This window comes from Dipodomys merriami, unplaced genomic scaffold (assembly GCF_024711535.1).
Source record: "Dipodomys merriami isolate MVZ:Mamm:240054 unplaced genomic scaffold, mDipMer1.0.p SCAF_71, whole genome shotgun sequence".
In the NCBI taxonomy this organism is placed as follows: Eukaryota; Metazoa; Chordata; class Mammalia; order Rodentia; family Heteromyidae; genus Dipodomys; species Dipodomys merriami.
In genome coordinates this window covers 4620222-4645361 of record NW_027206302.1, presented here as the reverse complement: position 1 = coordinate 4645361, position 25140 = coordinate 4620222, and the positions used below count along the sequence as shown (strand labels likewise).

Genomic DNA, 25140 nt, shown 5'->3' with positions numbered 1-25140 from the left:
TAGTTTTGTGTTCCCCCCCCCCCCCCCCGCCAGTTTGGCCTTGGACCACAACTCTCCTATCTATGCCTCCTAGATAGCTGAGATTATAGATATTAATTATACCAGGATGGTCTACCCAATGGGTCTACTCAATGTCTGCTTCCCTTGTAGCTGCAATTATAGGTGTCTGTCAGCATGTCCAGTCTAAGCTATATCTTTTCCTATTAATGCATCTTCAGTGTGCAGCCCAATACCTGGTATAGATACAATACTTTTTTTTTTTTTTTGTCAGTCGTGGGGCTTGAACTCTGGGCCTGGGTGCTGTCCCTCAGCTCTTCAGTTCAAGACTAGTGCTCTACCACTTGAGCCACAGCGCCACTTCTGGTTTTCTGGTGGTTTATTGGAGATAAGAGTCTCACGGTCTTTCCTGCCTGGGCTGGTTTTGAACCATGATCCTTAGATCTCAGCTTCCTGAGTAGCTAGGATTACAGGAGTGAGCCACCAGCACCCGGCTACAACAAAACTTGAATGATTAAATGAATGAATCTATGATCTAGAAGACTGCAGGACAAGGTCTAGGATGGGTACAATCAGGTGGAGATAGAGATCCCTGGGCCCTGAGCTCCCTACGTTCTTAATGCTCCTTTCCCTCTCTACCAGCTCCAATGATAGACGTGTTGGCAGAATTATTCTCACTTTATTTCTGGAGAAGTTTGATCAGATGCAATAACACTGATTCCAGGTGAGGGCAGGGGGCATGGTTACCCCTGAAGCAACCAGTATCCTGTGGCCCAAGGTGCCCCCCATTCCCAGACCTGAGTTCCCCCTCAGTTACAGTTAAATAGAGGGAGGAAGATCTCCCCAGGAAGCCTTGGGAGGAAGGTCTGCCTCCCGCCCCCTCCACGCTGAGGCGTCTGAGCACAAGCTATTTACAGTATTCACATCCACTGTACCCCACCAAACCAAGGCAATACTACAGGTGGCCCTTCCCCAGGGGGAGGCCAGAAAGGCTGTGAGTGTATGTGTGTGTAGGGGGAGAGGTGACCGCGCGTGTGAGCACACGAATGCACTGAGGGGCAGGGTCTGGCTCCAGCCAAAGACACATCAGTCTATAAGGTGCAGATTAAAAACAACAGAGAGGACCCACCCCCAGGGGCCTAGGCCACTTCCATCTTTGCTCTGTCTCTTTCTTCTGCAGACATCTGGGTAGACGATGCAGAGGAGCCTTCATAGCCGCACCTGGATCCAAGGCAACTGCTTAAAGGACTTCTGAGGGAGAAGAAAGGAAAGACATCAGGCAAAGCCTGCCTTCCAGGCTAGGCTGTGGGGTTCCCATGGTGAAGCAAGAGAAGGCTTCTGGCAGGAAGGGAGGAAAAGGGCAGGGCTGGGGAGTAGAGGGAAGGCTGCTAGGAAGATACTGCTGGGTCCAGGAGCCAGGGGACCCCACCTGTGACCTGAGGAGGCTGCACCACAGCTTTCTTGAGAAAGGCTTCTGCCTCTGCAAAGGGCAGGAGTGCCTCTGGTGTTCGGCCCAGACTCTTGTCCCCAGAAGGTCCCTTAGGGGAGAAGCCGTTCTCCTGGTGTGCTGGGAGAGGCTGCAGACCATTTACCAGGGATCCTGGCAGCTCCTTGCTTGGCAGGCTGTGGGTGCAGAGCCCATAGTTAGCGGCTTGCCTCCCTGTAAAATGTAGGCCACCCCCACCTACTCCACAACTCCAGGCTGAGGCTGCCTCACTGCCCAAGTCCCGGGGGTTGGGAGTTGATACCTCCACTGTGGCTCCTGGGGGGCCAGCTCCTCTTTCTGCATAGTGTCCTTGTGCAGGCCTGAGGACCTAGCCTCCACAACTTTCTCTGGGTCTATCACAGGAAAGAACAATAGTCAGAATTCAGGTACTGGTAGGTAAGGAGTGAGGCTGGAGGAGCAGGGGATGGAGATGAAGGGAACAGAGGCTTTACCTTGGCTGGAATTGTTAGCTGCTGCCTCCTTTCTGTCCTGCTTCTGCTTTGAAGAGGAAGAGCAGTCAGGCTCAAGGGCTATCTAACCACCTCATGGTGGCACTGAACTCTTCTCTCAGTCCAGACCTGAGCAGCCTCCTGCCTTGGCTCTGGATGGCTTTTCGAAGCCTCTTTTCCTCACTCAACCTCCCATCCCATACCCAACCTGGGAGACCTGACCTTGGTTTCAGCAGCTTCCGACTTCCGAGTCCTCTTCATTATCTCCTCGAGACGCTGTTTGGAGGCCCCATATCAGTTAGGTTCAAAGCCTTCCCTAATCCTAAACCTCCCAACCGCTGGTCCTGATGCTGAGCTCAGTGCCTTCCCAGCTTATACAAGCCCAAGGTGGCCAGGAACCAGAACCTGCTCCAGCTCCTTCACTTTACAAGCTCAAGGCTGGGCCCGCTATTCATGCATGGTCTTTATCCTGTCTCAGGAAAAGGAGAAAGATCCAGGCCAGATGCAGGCCCCACCCACCAGTGCTGGGCCCTGCCCACAAAACCCCACCCTCTGTTTTGCTCACCTTTTTGCGTTCCTGCCGCTCCTGCTCCTCCCGCTGGAAGTGCTTTTCCCGCTCAAGACGCTGTCTCTCTGCTTCTTCCCGAGACCGGGCTTCAGCTTCCTCTTTCTGCCAAAGACCTCTATGAGCTCTGGGCAGCTGGCTCCAGCCCTCCATCTGGGCCTGCCCAACGCCTGCCTGCGTACCTGCTTCTGCAGCCGTTCCTGCTCTTCCTGCTCAGCCTGTGCCTTCTCTCGGGCCTCCTGCTCCTCCCGCCTCCGGGCCTCGGCTTCTCGCTCAGCCCGAGCCTCAGCCTCTCGTGCCAGCTGCTCTTCCCGCATTCGCCTGGAAAACACGGGTGGGCAGGAAATTCAGGCACAGTCTGCTCCTCTTCTCCAGACCCTAGAAATGCTGCCCAATCTGGGAAGGTAAACTCACTTGTCCCTTTCGGCCTGTAGTCTCCTCTCCTGTTCCTCCCGCTCCCGCTGTTCCCGAGCCTGACGCCGCTTTTCAGCAAGGAGACGAGTGGCCTCTTCTCTGTCTGTGGTGCCCGCCATGGGTTTGCTAGGGGTCACCGGTGGAGCAGGGGCTGGGGATGAGATCAGGACAGGAATCTCTGGAGGAGGATCCAGGATCAGTTAGTAGTCACCACCAGTGCAAGCAGTCACTTCTACCATTCTTGCTTCCTGGATGTCAGGGTAACCTATTTACTCCATAGCTGCTATCCCTCAGTGTGGCCTGTGTTCTGAGGGCCAGACCAGCTGTGTACTGAGCCACCTTCTTTCCTGACTCCCAACACCCAGTCTCCAGGCATCTGTGATAACCCATACCCCTGACTACCTCCTCCTGGACCAAGGCAAAGCTAGCTTCTCTGCTGTGCCTACCACGTCTCCATCCTCACCTGCAGGGATCTCCGCCGTGGGCTGCTCCTTCTGGGGCTGGGCTGGGGTGGGTGAGGGCACGGGTGAGGGTGCTGGTGAGGCTGGGCCTGCGGGCTCCTTCTCATCACTGGCCCTACCCTTGTCCTGGTTCTTGTCCTGAGCCCCTGCTGGGCTGGGGCTCTCCTTTGCCTCCTCCTTCCTCCGAACTCGCCGCTTGGGTGATGCAGTGGTGCCTCGGGGGGATGGTGGTTTTGGAGGCAGAGTGTGGCCAGGTCCAGGGCTAAGGCAAGGAGAGGCAGGCCTAGGCCAGGATGTGGAGGGAGAGGACGTCCGGGTCTTCGACTTAGGGCTAAAAGAGAAAGTTACAATTGGAGCACATAGAGCACAGAGCACTGTGTGCATGTGCGCGTGCGCACACACACACACACACACACACACACACACACACACACACACACACACACACACACACACACACACACACACACACACTGAGCATGTCTCTCAGGAAGTGCCCCTCCCCCAGGCTAGGTCAGCAACTCCCCTCCCACCTCTTCACCTCACAAGATTCAGTGTAAATAGGCCAGTTTACAGTTATATATTCATTTACGACAGTCTTTGATTCATGTCTCTCCAATAGCCTATACACTTTTTTTTTTTTTGTCAGTCGTGGGCCTGAACTCTGGGCCTGGACGCTCTCCCTCAGCTCTTCAGCTCAAGGCTAGCACTCTACCACTTGAGCCACAGCGCCACTTCTGGCTTTTTTTTTTCCTTCTGCTTATGTGGTGCTGAGGAATTGAACCCAGGGCCTCATACTTTCAAGGCAAGCGCTCTACCACTGAGCCACCTTCCCAGCCCCTAGCCTATACACTTAAGAGCAAAACTGGCCCAACCCTGGGTTAGCTCACTAAAGTGTCTTAATCACCAGGAACACTACTCAGCATTCATTCATTCAGCAAGTATACTGAGTGCTTATTAGGTGCTAGACACTTTAAAATGTGGAGACACTTCTATTATCAAAACATGATAAAGAGAAAGGAAAAGAGGAGAGAAACAGAAAAGAAGGGAGGAAAAGAAAGAAGAAGAAAAAAAGACAGTCTAGGAACGATGGTGCATGCCTAAAATCCTAGCTGTCAAGAGGCTGAGATGGGGGGGAGGGATCTTGAGTCTCAGTCCAGCATGGGCTACATAGTGAGAACTTGGCTCAAAAGGAGAGAGTAAGGGGAAGAAGAGGAGGAGGAGAAAGCAGGAGTAGAGGATGAGGAGGGGAAAGGAGGAGGGAAGGAGACAAGGAGAAAAGGAGGGAGGAGAAAGGAAGTGTGGAGGAAGCAGAAAGAAGGCTGAGGAGGGAGAGAGGGAGGGGATGAGAAGAGAAAGAGGGAGAGACAAAGACTGAGAGCACTGACTGAAAAGGGGGCGGTCCCCCTCGGGTAGGTGCCCCGGAAGCGTCTGTGAAGACGCTGTCAGGTGGCCCACCTGGGCTGGGAGGAGGCGCCTGTGGAGAGGCGCGGGCGCACGGAGGCAGGGAGGGACTGGCGCTTCTTAAGGCTGCGCTCCCGGGCTAGGGCGCTTTTTTCCTTCTCGTTTTCCCGCTCCTTATCCTTCTTCTCTTTCTTCTGCACCTGGCGGTGGAGAGGGGCCGGGGTGGGGAGCAGAGGTCAGTGGCGCCCACGCCCCCGGGCCCAGGCCTGTGGTCCCAACCGTGCGCCCGGCGCCCACTCACCGGCGAGGCTTCCGGCCGGCGGCGAGCCAAAGCGGGGCTGCCGCCTGCGCCGGGCTTGCGCCGCTCCCCGCGCTCCCCGGCGGGGGTGCAGCGGTGCGTGCTGCTTCGAGGGGCGCTGCAAGGTGTCAGGGGGCTGGCGGAGGCCGAGCGCGGGCACACGGGCACGGCTGCGGAGGGATGAGTGCGGTCGGGGTGCGGTCCAGGCCCGAGGCTGGCCCCTGCCCGGCCCCTGATGGGGCGTCTCCCAGGGCCGCCGCCCCTACCCTGGTCGCGGCCATTTCGGGGCAGGGTGACCGCACTGCGACTCCGAGCCAGGAAGGAGAGGGTGGGCGTCATCAGACGGTCCACGATGCTGCTCTCCCACGCGCTCAGCTGCAGGCTGCGATCTGAGGAGAACACCGGGAAGACGGTCACCCGCAGGCAGGGGGACGCGGAGACCAGGGACGGTCTCCACACCCAGCCAAAGGATTCTCACCCCCCAAGTCACGCGGGGCCGAACTTGTCCTCCCTGAAATCTGGCCTTCCACTGCAGACCCAGGCAACAAAACACTTCCCAGGGCGACGACCTGCATGGCTTCAGGGACACCTCCAGTCTCGGGGGAGAACGCTCTAAACCCAGGGCACAGGAAGCGGCCATACAGGACTGGTGGAGCCCGGGGCCCTCTCCCAGGTCCCTCTGTCGGGCCCTGCTTCTCCTACTTTCAAAGCGCTGGCTTGGGGGAAGCATGTTCCCTGAATTTGGGGCAGTGAGGGGCCTTGGGCTTCCTTGACCCAGCCTTCAGGAGTTCTGTGCCAGGGAGAGGCTGCTAGGGGGACTGGCTGCCCCAGGCCACCCTGCTCTGTCCCCTCAGCTGCTGGGTTATTTTTAAGCCTCAGTCAGGTGGGGTTGGTGTAGCAGCTGATTGGGTTGCTAGGCAACAGAGCAACCAAATAAAAGCTAGAGAAATTTATAAATAACTCCTACCACAGCTCCTTCATATGTAAGCACCGGGGCATGGTGGGAACGCAGGGGCTGTGCCACCCTGGTTGACCACAATTCTGGAATAAGCCAAGGCTATGGCTGAGTACAGGGTAGCATGGTCTTCCAGGGTGGAGCCAGGATACGGCCCTCAGCACCCAGGCAAGTCTGACACAAGGGGGCAAGACCACCTGTCTAACATTGGCAGGCTAGCTAGCTGTGGTTGGAGATAAGGTTGCCTGTCCATTCCCACCCCCAGTCACTGCCCCCAACTTGCTCTTGCACGCCCTATCAGGCTTTCTGCCCTCTGGGCCTTTTTTTTGTGTTCTCCTGTCCTGTAGGGCACAACTCTATTCTCAGGGCACGGGCCCCCAATACTGGCTCTCCTGAAAGGCACAGAGCAGGGGTAGGGTAGGGTGGGGAAAGGGGCTTATAGTATAGGAGGACTGCAAGGACTGTTTTATTGCTGAGCACTGGAGGAGGCTTGTTGGGAACTACAGGGGGCTCTGCAGGGGGAAGGCTGGGCCTTCTCTTACTTCTACTGGGGGAGTTCCAGAGTGTGGCAGAGGACTTTGAGAGCCGCTTGTTGATTATAGAATCCACGTGTTTGGGCAGGTTTACTGCCGACACGGAGCACCTGTTCCCACCTGGAGGGGAAAAGACACGGCATTAGGGCCGGGCCAGACGGGAGCCAGGGGGGGCACTGAGGCCTTCCATGCAGGATGCTCCGAGGGCAGGATGGGAGAGGGAGGATTGGGCAGGCTAGGATGGGGAGGAGTTGGACTTGGCAGTGGAAGGGGGAGGGGGAGGGTAGGTGATCAGAGACAACCTGAATTGGGGGAGCTGATGGAGGAGCAAAGGGAGGAGATGGCATAAAACTAGAACAACTAACAGCCTTTCTGGCCAGACCAAAGGAAGCCATTCCCTAGGGCTGGGTGCTGCAACCCCTCCCACAACCACCCAGCATTGGCACTTGCTGACACTGCCCAGCCAAGGCGCTATGGATACAACACCCACATACTGGGACAATGCAGAAGTTCCTAAACAGAAGAACTCACAGAGTCACAGTCACTTGCACAAATCCACATATTCATCCAGACGTAAAGACAAAGACATGCAGACACAGGCAAATAGAGTGATAGATACTTATGCATGCACATGTGTGTGCAGACATGCACAGATTCACAACAGGTAATGAATGTATCAGACTCAGATGCACACAAGCACAGATACATCGAAGCAACCTAACCATGATATTTACAACAGCTGACATTTGTTGATGCTTACCATGGGCCTGGCACTGTGCTGGGCACTATACATGTTACCTCAATTGATCCTCCAAACATCTACCTACAACCTCGGAGGCAGGCAGTGTTATTATCCCCATTTCACAGATGAAAGTGAGAGGCTGAGAAAATAAAGGTCATACCACCAGTGCCACAGCTGGAATCCAAGTCTGTCTGATTTTAGAAGCCCTCACTGAGGTACACAAGGCCACAAACACACCATCACAAACATATTAAGCTACACAACACAGATCCATGAGCACTTACACTGGAAGATATACAGCTAGACATAGGGAACCTCGCCATTGCACAAAGACATCCAAGCACAGTGGTACATACATGCCAGCAAAGAATTAGACCAAAGTCCGTGATGTGCCTACATGAAGAAAACTCAGAGACGAAAATCTACCTTCCAAGACAGGGGTGACAGTTTTCTTTAAATATCCAGTGTCTGCAGGGCATTAAATTCCTCTTTTATGTATCATCAACTAACAGTAATTGACAGGAGCAAAGAAGGCTACTCCTAAAATGACAGAGGTTTGAGGAACAAACCAAGTGGAGAGAATCCATCTCTGATTTGAGAGTGGAGTCCTTGAGAAGGGCAATTTGGTTTACAGACCATTCCAGAAGACACAAGTCACATGAAGCAAGACACACCAGCTGCAGGGAGCGGCCAGCTCCTTCTATGTAAGTAAGTTATTCCTTTCCCTCCCATTACCAGACCCCAGCCTTTCCCACCCAGCCAGCAAGCCTTCCAGCCCACTCACTGGTCTTACGTCCTGGGGAGCTGTGGTGCAGGGCCCCTGCCCAGGACCAGCGCTGCTGCCGGATTTCAGCCCATGTCTTCTTCACTGACCGCTGGATGGCTGCTTCATAGCGTTCCTGGGGGCAGGTGAAGAAAGGACAGGAGTCTGGATTCAGAATCATCCATCGTCCCTGGGAGAGAGACCTTTCTCCTCCCATGACAGGACCTCTGCCCTCCAGAGCCCACTTCCAAGCTTTCCCTGACTCATTGCAGGTAACCAAGGTTACAAAGACCCTGCTATGATTAAGGCCCATGTGGGATAGATCCCTTTCCATTGTTATTCGGAGAGCTTTTCAGTGTGTTTGAGTCATTTCCTGGGTCTATGAGTTGCTTCTCTGAGCACGGGGTGGGACTTTCCCTGTCTGGCGCTTCTGGACAAGCCCAGGTCTTCCTGGCACCAAGGTCCTGACCTTGGGGCTGTGTTTTCCTTTTTACCCAAGCACCCCGGGGCTGGTCTATACACCCTTTTTCCTTCACTACCTCACCAGCCCTCACACCAGGGTTCGACCCATGTAAGCACAGTCACAAAGACATGGATCAACCTACATATACATTAGCAGACACACGGACCATCTGCAGTGCAGAGGCCCAGACACTGAAACCCAGATGTGACGGTTCACCGACAGGACTGTGCAGATGGCTACAGGAGGCACAAATGCCAGTGTGAATGTATATGTACTTGACCAGCACACCCACATGGGCATGTGCATCCTCACACCTCCAGATTTTTGAGAACCCAGGTGGGATTAGCGGGAATATACCTTGTTTTTCTCGAGCTTCTGCCGCTGCCTCTCTTCCAGGGCTGCCCGGCGTTGTTCAGCTTTCAGCCTTTGTTCCTCCAGCCGCCGCCGGCGCTCCTGGAGCTGTTTCTCTCGTAGCACCTTGGCTTTTTCCTCCTTTTCTAGCCACACTGCCTTCTTGGCCGCTGCAAGAAAAGGAGCCCCGTGGCGTGTGAGGAGTCCTGTGACAGACTTGGATGGTCTCTGCTCTCTGCCTAGGTGAAGCCTCCATTCACAGGCACCCCTTCATACTTAAGGACCTATGGGAGGCAGCTCTGGGGTGAGGTCTGCTTCTCCTCCTTTGATCTCAACTCACATCTCTGAGGACTGAAGGACAAATGAATTCTTCAGTGTGAGACCCCACACTACTTGGGGGCGTACTGGACAGATTTCCACATGCTGTGGTTAAGAGCATGAATTTGGGGTGAAAAGATGCATCAGGGTCTGAACCTCTGCCTTTCCACTAGCTGTGCAATTTAGGCAAGAGATTTCATTTCTCTGATCCTGTTCCTTCTTCCCATAGGTGAGAGGTTTTAATGAGATAATGCAGGTACTAGTCTTACACAGCCTTACACATGCAGCCTTCGAGCATTGTCAGTTATGCAGTTGCTGCTGCTGCTTCCCAAACACTCACCCAGGTACTTGGCCCGTTCTTCTCGCCGCTCCTTTGCCAGCTTGTGTCTCTCTCCTGCCTTCTTGACATCTTAGCAAAGGGAACAAGAACAGACAAGTCTAAAGGTCTCCCTAAGGAGCAGCCAGCCTTGGGCCTTCCTCCAGCCTCACTCCTGCCGTCCCCATGTCCTCCAAAGCAAAAGGGATTTCCTTGCATGGCACCACCCAGGACCCAAGGCAAATGACATTACACATACCTTGCTTAGGGCTGTCAGAGGCTGGCACTGATGTTGGCGAGGGCTGGCTGCTCCTTCGAGGAGGCCTGGCATCCCTTGGGCCTGAGGCTGGTGGGGTGGGTCCTCTGCTCTTTGAGTCTGAGGAAGGGGATTCTTCCTGCAGCAGGGCTGGTCTGGGCTCAACCTGCTCTGCAGGGCTCTCTGGTTTAGGGCTAGTGGCGTTCTTCATTGCAGGAGGGGTATCTGGGGGAGTGTCAGGGACCAGGGCTGACGTCGGTGGTGGTGGTGGAGGTGGAGAAGGGTCACCTTCTGGAGAAGGTCTTGGCTCTGGGGGGATCCTGGATACCACAGCTGAAAAAAACAATATGAGAGAGGAGAGAAGGTCAGACTGTATGCCTGTGCCATCAGTTCAATATGCAGCCTTCTGGGCTGGGAAGGTGGCTCAGTGGTAGAGCACTTGCCTTACATGCATGAGGCCCTGGGTTCGATTCCTCAGCACCACATAAGCAAAAAGAAAAAAGCCGGAAGTGGCGCTGTGGCTCAAGTGGTAGAGCGCTAGCCTTGAGCTGAAGAGCTGAGGGACAGCGCCCAGGCCCAGAGTTCAGGCCCCATGACCGGACCCCCCCCCAAAAAAAAAAAAAAACCAAAAAACAATATGCAGCCTTCTATAGCCTTTGTCCAACGTATCTATCGATTCATATACATTTATGTTCCTTCCATGTGCCAGGCCCACTATATTCTAGGTATTAACGATACAAAGGTATGAAGACAGTGAGGACCCCTGCCTCCAAGGGGCTCATCCTGGAGCAGGGCAGGCAAACAGCAGCAGAGAGGAAGTACCAGGTCTGGGACAGCATGACAGAGGTGGTTAATCTGTATGTGGAGGCTTACTAAAGAAGATCCAGAAAAACTGCTATTTGAAGAAGGAGCTGCAGCTCCAGTGAAAAGAAGAGGGTTTCAGCAGACAAGCATGTGTGTGCACAAGGGGTGGAAGGGAGAGGGAAAAATCAGAAAAAGTTTGTAACCCCAAATGGTAATGGTTGGTTCCTAGGTCTGCCTCCTTCCACTCGGGTCCTAGTGCCTGACCAAGACCTGGTTCACAGAGGGTGCCGGTGCTGGAGCCATGGTGTTGACCAAGAAGAAACACAGAAGCAGGCTCCAGTGGCTCATGCCTATAATGCTATTTAGGAGGCTGAGATCTGAGGATCTCAGCTCAAAGCCATCCTGGGCAGGAAAGTCTGTGAGACTCTTATCTCCAATTAATCACCAAAAAGCCACAAGTAGAGCTGTGGCTCAAGTGGTGGAGAGCTAGCCTTGAGTGAAAAGCTAAGGAACATGCCTAGGTACCACAGTTCAAGTCCAGGCAGCAGCAGCGTGTGCATGTACACACACACACACACACACACACACACACACACACACACACACACACACACACACACACACACACACACACACACACACACACACACACACACACACACACACACACACACACACAGAATGTCCATATTGCTGAAATCCCAACAAGGAGGGATATACAATCAGCTATATGCCTACTTTGTACCCCCCTAGCCACTCTCAGCCACACTCATTTTTTCTTTTTTCTTTTTTTTAAATCATTTTATTGTAAAGATGCTGTACAGAGCGATTACAGTTACATGAGTAAGTAAGGCAATGAGTACATTACTTGTCAATCAATGTCGCCCATATCTTTTCTTTTCTACCATTTTAGCCACAGCTCCACTTCTGGCTTTTTCTGCTTATGTGGTGCTGAGGAGTCGAACCCAGGGTCTCAGGCATGCAAGGCAAGCACTCTACCATTCTACCACTGAGCCACCTTCCCAGCCCCCCCCCTTTTTTTTTTTAAATTACCAGTCCTGGAGCTTGGACTGAGGGCCTGGGCTCTGTCCCTGAGCTTCTTTTGCACAAGGCTAACTCTCTACTACTTGAGCCACTGTGCCACTTCCAGCTTTTTTTGTTTATGTGGTACCCAGGCTTCATGTATGCTAAGCAAGCACTCTACCACTAAGCTATACCCCCAGCCCTCATTTCTTCTTGTAAGGCATGAATATTCCAGGAACAGTATGAAAGATATCATAGCTGGATGCCAGTGTCTCACACTTATAATCCTAGCTACTTAGGAGTCTGAGATCTAAGGATCTCAGTTCAAAGCCAGCCCAGGCAGAAAAGTCCCTGTGAGACTCTTAGCTCTAATTAACCACTGAAAAAACAGAAGTGGCATTGGCTCAGGTGGAGCACTAGTCTTGAGCACAAAGAGGCTCAGAGACAGTGCCCAGGCCCTGAGTTCAAGTCCCATGACTGACAAAAAAAAAAAGATATCATAGTATTAATAGTAAATACACAGATGCCCATGTATACTGTAGGGCAGGAAAGATAGGCTTCAGCCAGTTGAATGCCAAATTTTGACCTCTTCACCTCCTCCATCTCTTCCTCCTTCCTTGGAGTTTTCCTTCAAGGCTAGCACTGTACCACTTGAACCACAGCTCCACTTCTGGCTTTTTGGTAGTTGGAGATAAGAGTCTCATGGACTTTCCTGCTGGGGCTGGCTTTGAACCGTAATCCTCAGATCTCAGTTTCCTGAATAGCTAGGATTATAGGCATGAGCCACTAGCACCTGGCTGAGACACTGATTCTGACCTGGTTTAGGAAGCAGATAGTTTTCATGAGATATCTTTTGCTCTTGCTGGGGGTCTCTGCCATGGTATGTCCTCTGTTCCTGGAATTCTGGCCCTCTTAGGATATAGCAAAGTGTTTTAACACACTAGTATTAACCCTCCCTGATATGCTCTACTTATCTCTTCCAGACAGAAGCATGGCACAGAGGAGATAGGTAGGGTACACTGAGGTTACTCAGCTGGTAGGTGGAAGGGCCTAGACTTGTACCCAGAGCCATCAGCAGAACCCGTGCCTTTCCCATGCATCCTCCCGCATCTGTGTGAGACAATAAGAAGTGTGAAGTTTTAGGCAACAACTCCTGGGGGTCACACTATTTTCCCTCATTCCTTCTCCAGAAAGCCTCATCTGAGGACCCAGTGACCCCTTATCTTTGCCAGTCCCTGGCTCTATGACAGGCCACCCAGCTCTCCCCATACCACCTAGAGAAGGCTGCCTGGTCACTGCCAATCTATTTCCCAGCCAGCTGCAAATTCCTTCAGTAACTACACTGGGCAAGCAAACTACTGGCAAATGTTTAGTGAAGGCTTGGTATGCACTAAAGGGGATGTATCCTGCAGTTCCCCACATCTGAGAGGAAGAGAGTGGTCATGTCATACAGATGGGGTTACCACGGCTTACCTCACTAGGTGATTTTCCCAGGGTTATAAAACCAGTACATGGTAGAGTCAGGATTTCTGAACCCAGGATTGTCTGGGTCAAAGCCTAGGTGTGACCAAGCTTAAAGCTGAGGGCAAGGCCTTTCTCCAAGCACCTGCATGTGTGTGCCGCAGGTGTTGCAAGGAAAACTGGTGGGAGGGTATTGTCTACATCTACCAGGCAAGACAGGAAGTTGCCAAGGAGGCCCTGACCATCCACAAGAAGGGAGGCTGGGAAGAGCAAGGGGATGTAGTCAAGACAAGCTGGAGTGGGGATTCTGGCTCTATATGGGACCTTGGGCAAGCCCTTGAACTTGTTTCAGCCTCAGTTTCCTCACTTGAGTTGAGGAATGGTGTGTTTCCAAACAGCACCTATCCCAAAGAATCTACTTCAGTCTACGTCTACCAAAAAGTTCACTGGGCCAGGCCTTCATCCCACTCATTGCTCTATGACCCTGCTCGTCTCAAGGTCACTAGTGAGCTCCTGCTACTAACTCCAGTAGCTACTGTCCATCTTTGTCTCCCTTGACTTGTCAGTGCATTTGACACAGTTAACCCTTTGGCCTCACCCAGCTTTGGAGAGGACACCCTCTCCATCCACATTTCCTTTCTGCTTTGCTATGACTTCAGTGTTCTCTGCTGGCCCCTCCCTGACTTCCTCTCCATGCTGCTATGTGCCCAGGGCTGTCAGGAGCTCACCTCTTCTCTGTCCACACTCTCCCAGGATGACCTCATCCAGACTCACAGTTTTAAATACCATTCCCTGTTGATGACAACCAAATTTGTCTCTCCAGCCTAGACCTCTCCCTGGAGGACCAGTTTTGCTGGTGTAACTCCCTATTTGACACCCCTGGATGTCTCACAGATACCCAAATTTAACACATCCAAAACCAAGCTCCTGCCAGGCACTGGTTGCTCACACCTGTGAGCTACTAAGGAGGCTGAGATCTGAGGATCCCGGTTCAAAGCCAGCAGGAAAATCCGTGAGACTCTTATCTCCAATAAACTATCAGAAAACTGGAAGTGGCGCTGTGGCTCAAGTGGTAGAGTACTAGCCCTGAGCTGAAGAGGTGAGGGACAGTGCCTAGGTCCAGAGTTCAAGCCCCATGACCGACCAAATAAAAACAAAAAATGGAGCTCCTGATCTTCCCCTCAAACACATTCCTCCCCCAGTTTGCACCCCCATCTTTTTGATTTCTCAGGCCTTAGAGAGTCATTTCAGACTCTTTTCTTACCTTAAGTGCTATGTCTAATCTCCCAGCAAATCCTTTACCTTCAAAACAAATCCCAAATCTAATCATTGGGCACTACCTCTTCTTCCACCACCTGGACCCCGAAGCCATCATCCCTCACAAATTCCCTGATCCTATTTATTTATTTATTTGGGTCTTGTCGTGGGGCCTGAACTCTGGGCCTGGGCACTGTCCCTCAGCTCTTCAGCTCAAGGATAGCACTCTACCACTTGAGCCACAGCACCACTTCTAGCTTTTTTTTTGTTTTGTTTTTTTTTCTGCTTATGTGGTGCTGAGGAATCAAACCCAGGGCCTCATGCATGCAAGGCAAGCGCTCTACCACTGAGCCACCTTCCCAGCCCAATCCTATTTATTTTTGTGCGGGCACCCAGGCTTGAACTTGGGATCTAGGTGCTATCTCTGAGCTCTTCTACTCAAGGCTAGTACTCTACAATCGAGCCACAGCTTTACTTCTGGCTTTTTGTGGTTAATTGAAGAGTCTCACAGTTTTATCTTGTCCTGGCTGGCTTTGAACTGCAATCCTCAACTCTCAGCCTCCTCAGTAGTGAGGATTACAAGTGTGAGCCACCAGTGCCTGGCTTCCCTGCTCCTATTCTCTGCTCCCTTTTGGTCTTTTCCCAATTCTGCTGCCAGAGTGATTTTGTTTGAAAGTAAGTCACCCCATGTCACTCTGCTGACAAAATCCTCCACAGACTCATCTCCGTCTTGAGAGAAGAGCTCAAAATATTCCCGAGGGCCTCCCAGGCTCTACCGGCTCCTCCCTCTCTTTCCAGCTGTTGTCTCCTGGACTACATTCATCTCCTCCCCTTTTCCACTGCCCAGCCCCTCCAGCCACTGTTCCTGTGGCCCTCCTCTTGCTGTCCTCTCTTCTGGGCCTCTTTCCCTCACCTCCTCCAGGTCTTTGCTCCAATGTCACTGCTCAGTGAAGCTTTTCCTGACTCCTGATGTGTGTGTCTCTCTCTCCTTTTCCCAAGAATCTATTTTTGCTTCCTTTACCATTTTATTTTCCTCCATAAGCACTAGTCCTATTTTTTAACCCATTTTTAATTTTTTTTTTCTTTTTAGGAGTGGTGTCTTGAGGTTGCTTAGGCTGGTCCCCAACTCTTTGGCTCAGGCCCTCTTTCTGCCTCAGCTTCTCAAGTAGCTGGGATCCCATTTTAACACTGTCTCCCACTGCTAGGCTAAAAAAATATCTATAGGAACACAAACTTTGGTCTTGTTTTGTGGCTGCTCTATCTCTCTCAGGACAACAGAGCCTGGCACACATTCTAGGGAGTGAAGAAATGAATGAACTTCACCCTGGCAGATGGTATTGACACCTCTCTCATGTGGATGAGTACGCAGCTCTACACTACCACACCCATTTCCACTCTGCACCTTAGTGTTTCTACATGCAGGCATGATCACATGAAACCTCTCAGCTGCTTCCCATGGCTCTGAGGACAAAGACAACATTCTTGAGCCCAATTTACAAGTCTAGCATCCCTGTCCCCCTTCACCATACATCCTCAATCTCTCCTCTTACCCTGCTCCCCATTTTCTCTGAACTCCAAACACACCAACCTTTAAAAAAAATTCTGATAATCATCCAAACTCCTTATTGCCATGGGGCTCTTCCCTTCTTAATTTCTTAGTTAACTCCCACTTCCCCTAACTATCTTTAGTCATCATTTCCTCAGGGAGGCATTCCCTGGCTTCTGTGATCTGTATAGTCCTTCATCACATGCAGTGGTGGCTTCTTGTGTTTTTGTTTTTAGGCGCTGAACTGTTACAGTTTTAAACTTCCTTGTGTGTTTTTTTCTCATTGTTTGCCTCTCCCAAGGCTGAGTGGGAAGAAGTCCTACAAGGGTCAGGACACGTCTGTTTGCTCACAGCTGCATTGCCAGCAGCTGCCACAATTCCAGGTCCAGGGTGACAGTCAAAAATGCTGTTGATGGCCGAGGCCACGCCTCTTAACCTAACTACTTAGAAGGCTGAGATATAAGGATGAGAGTTTGAAGCAAGCCTAGGCAGGAAAGTCCATGAGACTTCTATCTCCAATTAACTACCAAAAAGCCAGAAATGGAGCTCTGGCTCAAGAGGTAGCCAGCTATGAGCAAAAAAAGTCAAAGCCAAGTGAGAGCTTAGTTCAATCCCCAATACTGGCTGTCCAATGACAGTCAAGTGCTCTGCCAAGAGGCCACCATGGCCTAAAACAGGTGTGTAGGAATGGACCTTTTTTGTGTGTGTGCAAGTCCTGGGGCTTGAATGCAAGGCCTGGGCACTATTCCTGAGCTTCTTTTGCTCAAGGCTAGTGTTCTACCACTTGAGCCACAGCTCTACTTCTGGCTTTTTTTGGTGATTAATTAGAGATAAGAGTCTCATGGACTTTTCTGCCCTGGCTGCCTTTGAACCTTGATCTTCAGATTTTAGCCCCCTGAGTATGTGTGGTGAACCCAGGGCCTCATGCATGCAAGGCAAGCGCTCTACCACTGAGCCACCTTCCCAGCCCTGGCACCCAGCTTTGAAGGAACATTCTTACTCTTCTGGACAGTACATCCATGTGGCAACTCATTGTACAAGGATAAACACTTGAAGGGAAGCAAACAACTCCATCTCATAGAGTGGGCAGCTTCCTGGAATGAGGCAGTCAGGTAGAAGCTAACCAAAGTAATAATGAGTGTTTACTCCACCGCCAAGCAACACAAACTCCTCAGCAGGCAAACATGCCATTTGGAACTTTTCTTGTGACCTGGTGGACTTGATTCTGAATACAAGTTTTCCCTCAGAATTATGCCAACCATGGTGCAATATCATCTGGACAGTGTTACAGGAACAACCTATATTCAGCCAGATTGATTCCTTTGTTAATTATCTCAACAGGATGATGATCCTTTTCTGATCATTTCCATCTTCAATCAGATGTAATGCTCTAGCTACTTAATTTTACCTTTTTTTAGTCTATGCTAGATTGAGGTTTCAGCCATTGTCTGCTTTATTTTTGTTATGCTGATATGCTGATATCTACCAGAACACTTGCTAAGAACTGGATAAGAGACAGATAGTTTGTATTTGTTTCTTGGCACAGAGAACATTAGCAGGGTAAAGGTGCAGGAGCTAGTTACACAGTGGGGTCAAAAAGTCCTGGCTTCGGGCTGGAAAGGTGGCTCAGTGGTAGAGCGCTTGCCTTGCATGCTTGAGGCCCTGGGTTCGATTCCTCAGCACCACATAAGCAGGAAAAAAAAGCCGGAAGTGGCACTGTGGCTCAAGTGGTAGAGCGCTAGCCTTGAGCTGAAGAGCTGAGGGACAGCGCCCAGGCCCAGAGTTCAGGCCCCACGACCAGACCCCCCCCAAAAAAAAGTCCTTGTTTCCTCAGAGCCCCCAAAATAGCTGGGGCTGTAGAAAGATTGGTGCCAGGTCCCTGGAGGACCCACCACATCTTAGAGTGGAACTCCTCATTCTACCTTCAGGAGCTGGCAGTCCCTCCATCCATCCTACCATTCTTCCACCCCAACTAACCCTGCCAGGCCAAATAGTCCTTCAAAGAAATGATAACCAAGTGTCATTTTTCTGTCTGCCACCCCTCCCCCCACACCCTTACCCCATCAGGGTGAGATGGGAGTAGACTGTGTTTTAGTCTTTTCAGTCCTTTTGGCAGACCCAGAGCTCATAATGACTTGCCCATCACAGAGTAGGACTCCTGCATCTGTTTAATGAACATCCAGAGAGATGGATGATGGATGGATGGAATGAATGGGTGGCTGGGTAGTTGTGTGGAGGTATATGGAAAGCTCACAGTTCATAGTCAGATTCCCAGGACGCTCCAAGGCCTAAAACATCTCCTCCAAACCTTAAAGGTGATCCTACCAGAGCCTGATATATCCCCTGCCAGCAACTAATCATTTTACTGAAATCTTATTACAGACCAGTCACTTCCACTTATCTCATTTAATTCTCATGAGAATACTAAAGGGAAAGCATCATGGGTGCCCCCTCCCCCTTCACAGGTGAGAAACTGTTATTTGCACAGGTTAAATGGATCATGGATGTCAGTGTGGAGCATTGAACCCTGCCTTGCCGGATGATAAAATCTTTGGTGTTACCGATTCTGGTAGCACATCATCCCTCCCTGAGGCTCCTGCCTCTTCCCTAAAGAAGGAAATGATCCGGTGGTTCCCCCAGGGAGGGTCCCCCCACAAAAAAGAGAAAGGTGCAGGTGGGGCAGGCAGGCCCTGAGCTCATAGCACAGGAATGCAGGGAAGGCAGGCTCTTGCCCAGGCTGGCCATCAGGAGGCAGGAAGTGAGGCTGGGGCAGGGGTGGGGAGACCCACCTCCAGGGCAGATCAAGGGTAAACCCAAGTGAGAGCTGGGGCAGAGAGCAGCAGGGGGGACACGAATGGCACCTGACACAGGCACCGTGGGAGGGGAGCATGGAGGAGGCAGAGGCTTCAGACAGAATTAGTACCTCTAGTAAGAGCCCTCTGGCTCTTGCAGCAGTTTCTGAGGTGACAACAGTACACTAGACAGATGAAGACGGAGAGGCAGGGAGGAGGAAAAGACAAAGTGAGGCAAACATGTAGACATCAGGACACATAGGGGACACATCAGACAACCAGCCAGGGCCCACCCAGTGGCCCTCGCTGTCTCTCTCACACAAGAAATAGACCTGAGCTTCAGAACAGACAGACAGGTAATGGATGGACGGATGGGGAACCCTGAGACAGATGGATGCACAGATATAGGCATGGTGTGTGCGCACATGCACACACACAGATCCAGGTATCCCCTCCTCTAAAGCCCAGATAAAGCCTCAGCAACACACAGAAGCACAGTCTCAATGTCCAGCTGTGGCCAGGCCATTTCTTCCTCCTCCTTTAGGGTATTCCTTAACCCTGCACCCAGGGAAAGTCTGATTAACAACAGTATCAGCTAAGGTTTGTGTCAGGCCCTTGGCTAAATCCTTTAAACTCATTAGTTCAGTCTTTGCCACAATCCTACCACTGAGCCACCTTCCCAGCCCCTTTGCCACAATCCTATGAGGTAGTTATTACCACCTCACCTTACAAATCAAGAAAGATTCCAAGAGTAAGGCCACACAGCTGGTGAGTGGTGAGGATGAGGGACAGATTCAGGGTGACTTTATCTACCCTCAGCCTGCTCTGGGATGGAGGCAGCCGTCAAGAGAAATCTGGGATGGGAAGGAAGGAAGGAAAAAGCCCAGAGAGACCTGATTGCTAGGCCAGCGCAGTGTACTGTAGGGACAGCCTAACTGCTGGCCTGGCTGAACTAACCATTGCTGGGCAAGGGAGCAGCACACTTGGAGAGAGCAGCCTGCTTGAGAAGTTGAGCTTTGGGCTGGAGGTCCTTGAGGCCAAGTTGTGGTTTCGGTGTATGGTAAGACAGAAGCCCTACTGAGTCTGCAGATCGGAAGGAGCTCCCAGGCCCTGCTGGCAGCCATTGTTCCCAGCCTCCAATCAGGAGCAGCCACTTCCTGTTATTTTAGGCAGCAGGAAATGACCCCATCCCTAAGCCTGAGCTCCGCCATGTCCCTCCCTCAGCCCCAGCAGAACAGCCTAGGTTAGGGCCCAGATGAGAAGGGCAAAGGCTTAGCCTCAGGCTAAGGCCTGCAGACAGCCCACTAGCTAAAGTGTCACTACCTGGGTCTGGGACCTCTTTCTGGACCAACTTGTTCAGAATCTTCAACTGGTTCTATCTCTGCTTGGCAAAAAGATAAGGGGTCCCCAAAACCAAGTTTCCTACAGAAGACCCATTATGGAAAAGTGAGCCAGACCTTGCTACTGACTGGCTTTGTCATGGTAATCCACTATGGAGGCAGGCTTTAAAGTCAGATGGAGTCCAAACACTGCCTCTGCCAGCTTCCAGCTCTGTGACTTTAGGCAAGTGACTTCATCTCTCTGGGCCTCATTTGTAAAATGGGGCTAATACTAGGTCTCTACTCAAGGACTATGATGAAGAATGAATGAGACAGTAGTCATGAGCACTGTGCCTGGTACAGTTAAGGCCCTTAACAAATTGGGAGTGGGAAACCACGTGTGAAAGCTAGTTTGGTTCACCAGGGAGTCCATGCGGGGCCTACATCTGCTCTGCTTAGAACTGGTGAGGAGCACTACGAGGAAAAAGAAAGCAGGCTGTCTACCAGCTCTACCAGGGCAGAGCTGCAGCTGAGAGGTGATGGCGGACACACTGGAGGCTGTGCCCTGGGGTGCCAGGCAGAGCTACCACAGGCCAACAAGGCTGCATTATCTTAGCCTGGCTCTTTAGCTTCCTCTCTGGCCCTGAGACCCAGCGGAGAAACAAGGACATAGTTCCCTCTTGCTAAAAAATCTCACTTTCAGGCTTCCATAGCCACCATTCTAGCCCTGCGCCCAGCCTCTTGTGCCTCCTCTCTCCCTTGCCCCACCAACAGCAGGTGCCCATCTTGGGAGGAAGGGGGATCAGCTGGCTTAGTGCCCTCATGCCTAATTTAAATATGCATGGATGCATATTAGAGGCTCATTAGAGGCCTCATTACTGGGCCCATGGGAGAGGGTTGTTGGTGGGAGGTACCAGCCAGGCTAGCTGCTGCATGGACACCTGTGGCTCTTCGTGCCAGCCTCACTAATTTCTGCTCATCCATTGAGGTCTACTTCAAATGCCTCCACCATGAAGCCTTCGACAAGCAGAGCCCATTATTGTACTTGGCTCCCCTCAGACACATGTGAGCATATCTCCTCGCCCCTTCCGGAAGCACGTATCCCTGGAGGGCAGGGACTCTGATTCACTCCTCTACCGTCAGCACAGCCATCACCCAGCTGGCACATGGCAGGGTGTCAGATACACCCCAACCCACATCTGTCTAGAAGTCCCTCCCCCAGCCCTCTGTCCTATTTAGCTCCTGAAGTTCTACTTCATCTCACCTCCTCCGCTGGCCTCTGAAGAATATGAAATTATCTCAACAGAAACCAGAGTGCTAGCACTTTTGAGCACTAACTCCACACAAAAGCCCTGGCTGAAAGGTTTTTTTGTTTGTTTGTTTGTTTTTGTTCAGCCATAGGGCTTGAACTCTGGGACTGGGCTCTGTCCCTCAGCTCTTCAGCTCAAGGCTAGCACTTTACCACTTGAGCCACAGCACCACTTCCAGCATTTTCTGTTTATGTGGTGCTGGGGAATTAACCCAGGGCCTTATGCATTCGAGGCAAACACTCTACCACTGAGCCACCTTCCCAGACCAGTAGGCTGAGAGGCTTGTTTGTTTGTTGTTTTTGTTTTGCCGGTCAGTCGTGGGGCCTGAATTCTGTGCGCTGTCCCTCAGCTATTCAGCTCAAGGCAAGCGCTCTATACCTTAAGACATAGCACCACTTCCGGGTTTTTCTGCTTATGTGATGCTGAGGAATTGAACCTAGGGCCTCATGCATGCAAGGCAAACACTCTACCACTGAGCTACCTTCCCAGCCTATGCTGAGAGTTTTATGTGTTCATCTCATTTAATGATTCTAATGTGTCAGAGGGATCATTTATATATAGCATTATTCTCATTAAAAAAAAATTTTTAGGTGTATGGAGGTTTGCATTCAGGGCTTTGTTTACTAGGTAGGCATTCTACACCTTAAGCTACATCTTTACCTCTTAAATTTTTTTTAACTCCATATTCTCATGTAATAGATGAGAAAGTTTCAGACGTATGTTAAGTAATTTACCTGAGGTCACACAATAACAAGTTACAAAGTGGAACTTAAACTGATTCCAGAATCTACACTCTTAAACAAACTGCTTCCCAACTCCTGCCCCTCCCTCCTCGCCTGTATTTCATGCCTCCCTCCTGGCACCAGTTCCAATGAGCATAACCACAATAATGGTAATAACACTTCATTGTGGGTGTCTGTGCTTGTGTGCCAGGTTGCTTTAGGTTCATCCTGTCTAACCCTCACGTCACCCCACAGGCGAGATAACACTATCCTGTTTTCCAAGGGCAGAAGCTAGCTCCAGGATCTACTAGCCAGTCCAGAAGCCAGTAAACAGCTAACTGGGATTTCCATTCAAGTCTTCTGACCCCCAAAAAGTTGTCCCACTTGTCCCTTGCCCCACGGGGCCTGCTGCTAACGCCATGTGCAAGTGCACAGAAGGAATCCCAAGAGGACAGGGACTGGCACGCACAGGCTCAGGCCCACCCTATGCCAGGGGCATTTACTACTTGCCTCCTCACAGGGCACTATGGCCCTTTCAATTCTCAGGGAAGGCACAGGTGACCCTCCTGATCCAGAGTCTCAAACGTCTCCATTCTAGACCTTTGTGTATGCAAACCTTCCAACCCAGGCCTCTATGTAGCCCCCACCCCTCAATAGAGCCAAGCCTCTCACCCAGGGCACCCCACCCAAGTGCCATAGGCCACTGGTTATGCTTTATCACTACCCCTATTTAGGCTCCCATGTACACATCAGTGCCAGGACACTCAGGTGCTGAGGGCCAGAAAGCAGATGGATGGACCAGGCTGTGTCTCCCTGGGTGTCCCCTCTCAGACCCAGCAGAGCCAAGAGAGACCCAGACATCTTGTTTCCAGTACGGGTCTTATAAACCCACCTCTGATGGCACCTCCTCCTCGTATCTTCCTAGCTCCCATGCCCACAGCGTTCTCTTCAAATACCCACGCTGCAGTGGGGAGGAACCCACCCACAGACAAGCAGCCCCACCTTGTCCCGGCTCTCCGCACCCACAGACAGTTTCATCCTGGGCCCACACCCCAGGGGGCAGGGAGGTGACAGGATTAGTCTCAGGACTCCATGAAGGTGTGGGGATGGGGCCACCTCCCCCCTGAGTCAGTGGAAACAGAACTCGGGCCCTTGGTAATCATGCTCATCTCATCTCTTCTCTTCCAGGAAGAAAGAAAGAGCCCTCCCTCCAACACCAGGCCCAACCAGAAACCTGTCCCCACCCCCTCATCAGCTGCTCCCAGATCGAATGGGATTTGCAGAAGTCCTGGACACTGTCGGTTGGTGGGGTGAGGGGTGGGGAGGAAAGCTTTGGCGGTTTTTTTGGGGGGTGCACATGGTGTGTGTGTGTGTGTGTGCGCGTGTGTAAGGAGGGATGGCGCGATTCAAAGCCTCAAACTAGGGAATGATGTGGCAGGTCCTGGAGTGGGGCCTTGAGCCTTCACCTCATTCTACAGTGAGATTCGGGTCCAGAGAAGCCGGCTAGTACGACAGGCAGGACAAGCAAATCTACTTCTGTCCCCTTTTCTCCCCAAATCGGGCTGGGTGGGCTCCGGAGCAGGCCTAGCTGCAGGGGAGGCAGCCCACTCCCCAGCTCCCGCCCTCGCCCCAAACAATGCCGCCTCCCCCTCCCCCCTCGCCTTTATTCGGCGGGTTACTTGGCAGCCAGCGCTGGAGCCCTCCTCCTCCTCCTCCTCTCCCCTCCCTTCCCGGCCGGCCCGCAGCAGCAACAGGCCCTTTGCGCGGCAGCTGGACGGATGGGGTGGGGGCGAGGTCTGGGCCAGGGCCTGGGCGTGGGGGGCACCAGGGCCTAGGCTTCGGCCTGCGGGGGCTCCAGGCCCGAGAGTCTGGACACGACGACCCCTCCGGCCCCCCCCCCACCCACTACACCCACATCCCGGCGAGGGTCACGCGTGCCCACTGGGGATGGGGAGAGGGGCGGGCCGTCGAGCCAGCTCGGCAAAAGAGGATCTGCAGGGACTGGGGTGGAATGGAAACCGCGGTGGGGGCGGGGAAGCCGAGGTGGCACGGGACTGCGACAGAAGAAGGGGTCACCCCCACCAGTCCCCGGACGGGTTCCCCCAGGGGACCCCGCCCGCCGGGCGCGGCGGGGCGCCGGTGGGGGAGGGGAGCTGTCAGAGGATGCGGCCGCCGCCGCCGCCGCAGCTTTTATTTTTAAACTTCCAGCGGTCAGAGGGCGCGGCGGGGACGGTCGGCGGCCTCCCTCCCCCGGCCTCCCGCGCCCCCCCCGCCGGCCCCCCTCCCTCCCTCCCTCGATCCCGCGTGGCTCCCGGCATACCTGGGGATGCGCCGGAACCCGGCTCCGCGTGCGGGCCGCTCTCCATGGCTGCGGCGACGCCCGGGCGTTTTCGGGGAGCGGGGAGGGAGAAGAAGGGGAGGGGGGGAATCTCAGCGGCGACGGCGGCGGCGGCCCGAGGCCAGGGCAGGGGTCCCGCGGCGCATCACGCCCGCCCCGCCCGGCGGGCAACGACTGGGAAGCGGCAGTGGTCCGCAAAGGTCGAGGCTGGGACGGCTGTGAGGCTCCGAGATGCCGGCCGCCCGCCCCGGGCTGTGTCCGCGTCCGCCGCAGCCCCGCTCCCTGGCCCGGCGCCGGCCCCAGTCCCCGCCGCGGCCCAACCCTATTGTACCGCCCGGGCTGGGCCTGGCCTCTCCGCTGGCGCGTACCAAGTGCAGCGCGGGGGACGTCCGCCCCCGCCGCGCCCCGGGGTCCCCTCCCGTGGGCCCGCCCCGCGCGCCCGGACCCCGCCCTCGAGCGCGGCGCTTGGAGCCTCCCGACGCCCCTTCTGTGGCCGCCGCCGCCGAGGGGCCGCCGCGGCGCCCCGAGGCCGCCGGCCGCCGTGCCTCCCCCCGCGGCCGGGCGTTGGTACATCCCGCGCGCGAGCAGACTATGTAGGGAGCTCTCGGGTGACTCACCCGCCACTGGGACTAGGGGGATCGGGGTCGGGAGCCCCCCCACCCCAGTCCTCTCTGGAACTGGGGGCTCTGCCTCGGGGCGCAGTGGGCATCTTCCAGTCTCAATCCTCTACCAAACCCGTCTCCAGCTGAATCGGCCCTGGGGGGACCGTCCGGAGGCAAGAAGGAGGGTCACAAGGA

General features: G+C 53.2%; 1 protein-coding gene across 9 annotated transcripts; it reads right to left on the bottom strand.

Moving 5' to 3' along the window:
- Nucleotides 1-656: 656 nt before the first annotated feature.
- On the bottom strand, nt 657-24680 carry Map7d1 (MAP7 domain containing 1). 9 transcript variants are annotated; one of them, XM_070008888.1, is made up of 18 exons: nt 24326-24679; nt 9775-10104; nt 9540-9608; nt 8888-9051; nt 8098-8203; nt 6572-6682; nt 5341-5463; nt 5078-5244; nt 4831-4976; nt 3375-3703; nt 2912-3089; nt 2680-2818; nt 2498-2602; nt 2155-2208; nt 1936-1978; nt 1746-1836; nt 1427-1620; nt 657-1248 (listed from the first exon to the last, which is right to left on the bottom strand). In XM_070008888.1, the coding sequence occupies exons 1-18, from the start codon at nt 24369-24371 to the stop codon at nt 1238-1240; spliced, it is 2406 nt and encodes an 801-aa protein (XP_069864989.1). In that variant the 5' UTR covers nt 24372-24679; the 3' UTR covers nt 657-1237. The 9 variants fall into 9 exon arrangements, with proteins under 9 accessions (XP_069864989.1, XP_069864988.1, XP_069864986.1 ...); XM_070008887.1 differs by having other exon boundaries at nt 8089-8203; nt 24326-24678; XM_070008885.1 differs by having other exon boundaries at nt 5078-5463; nt 24326-24680.
- Nucleotides 24681-25140: the final 460 nt, after the last annotated feature.

Coding starts and splice junctions, on each gene's coding strand:
- Map7d1 (XM_070008883.1), bottom strand. CDS start 24,371: ATGGAGAGCGGCCCGCACGCGGAGCCGGGTTCCGGCGCATCCCCAG. Junction 2,209..2,497: donor AGCGGCAGGAACGCAAAAAG/GTGAGCAAAACA, acceptor GCCTCCAAACAG/CGTCTCGAGGAGATAATGAA. Junction 1,979..2,154: donor CGGAAGCTGCTGAAACCAAG/GTCAGGTCTCCC, acceptor TCTTCAAAGCAG/AAGCAGGACAGAAAGGAGGC.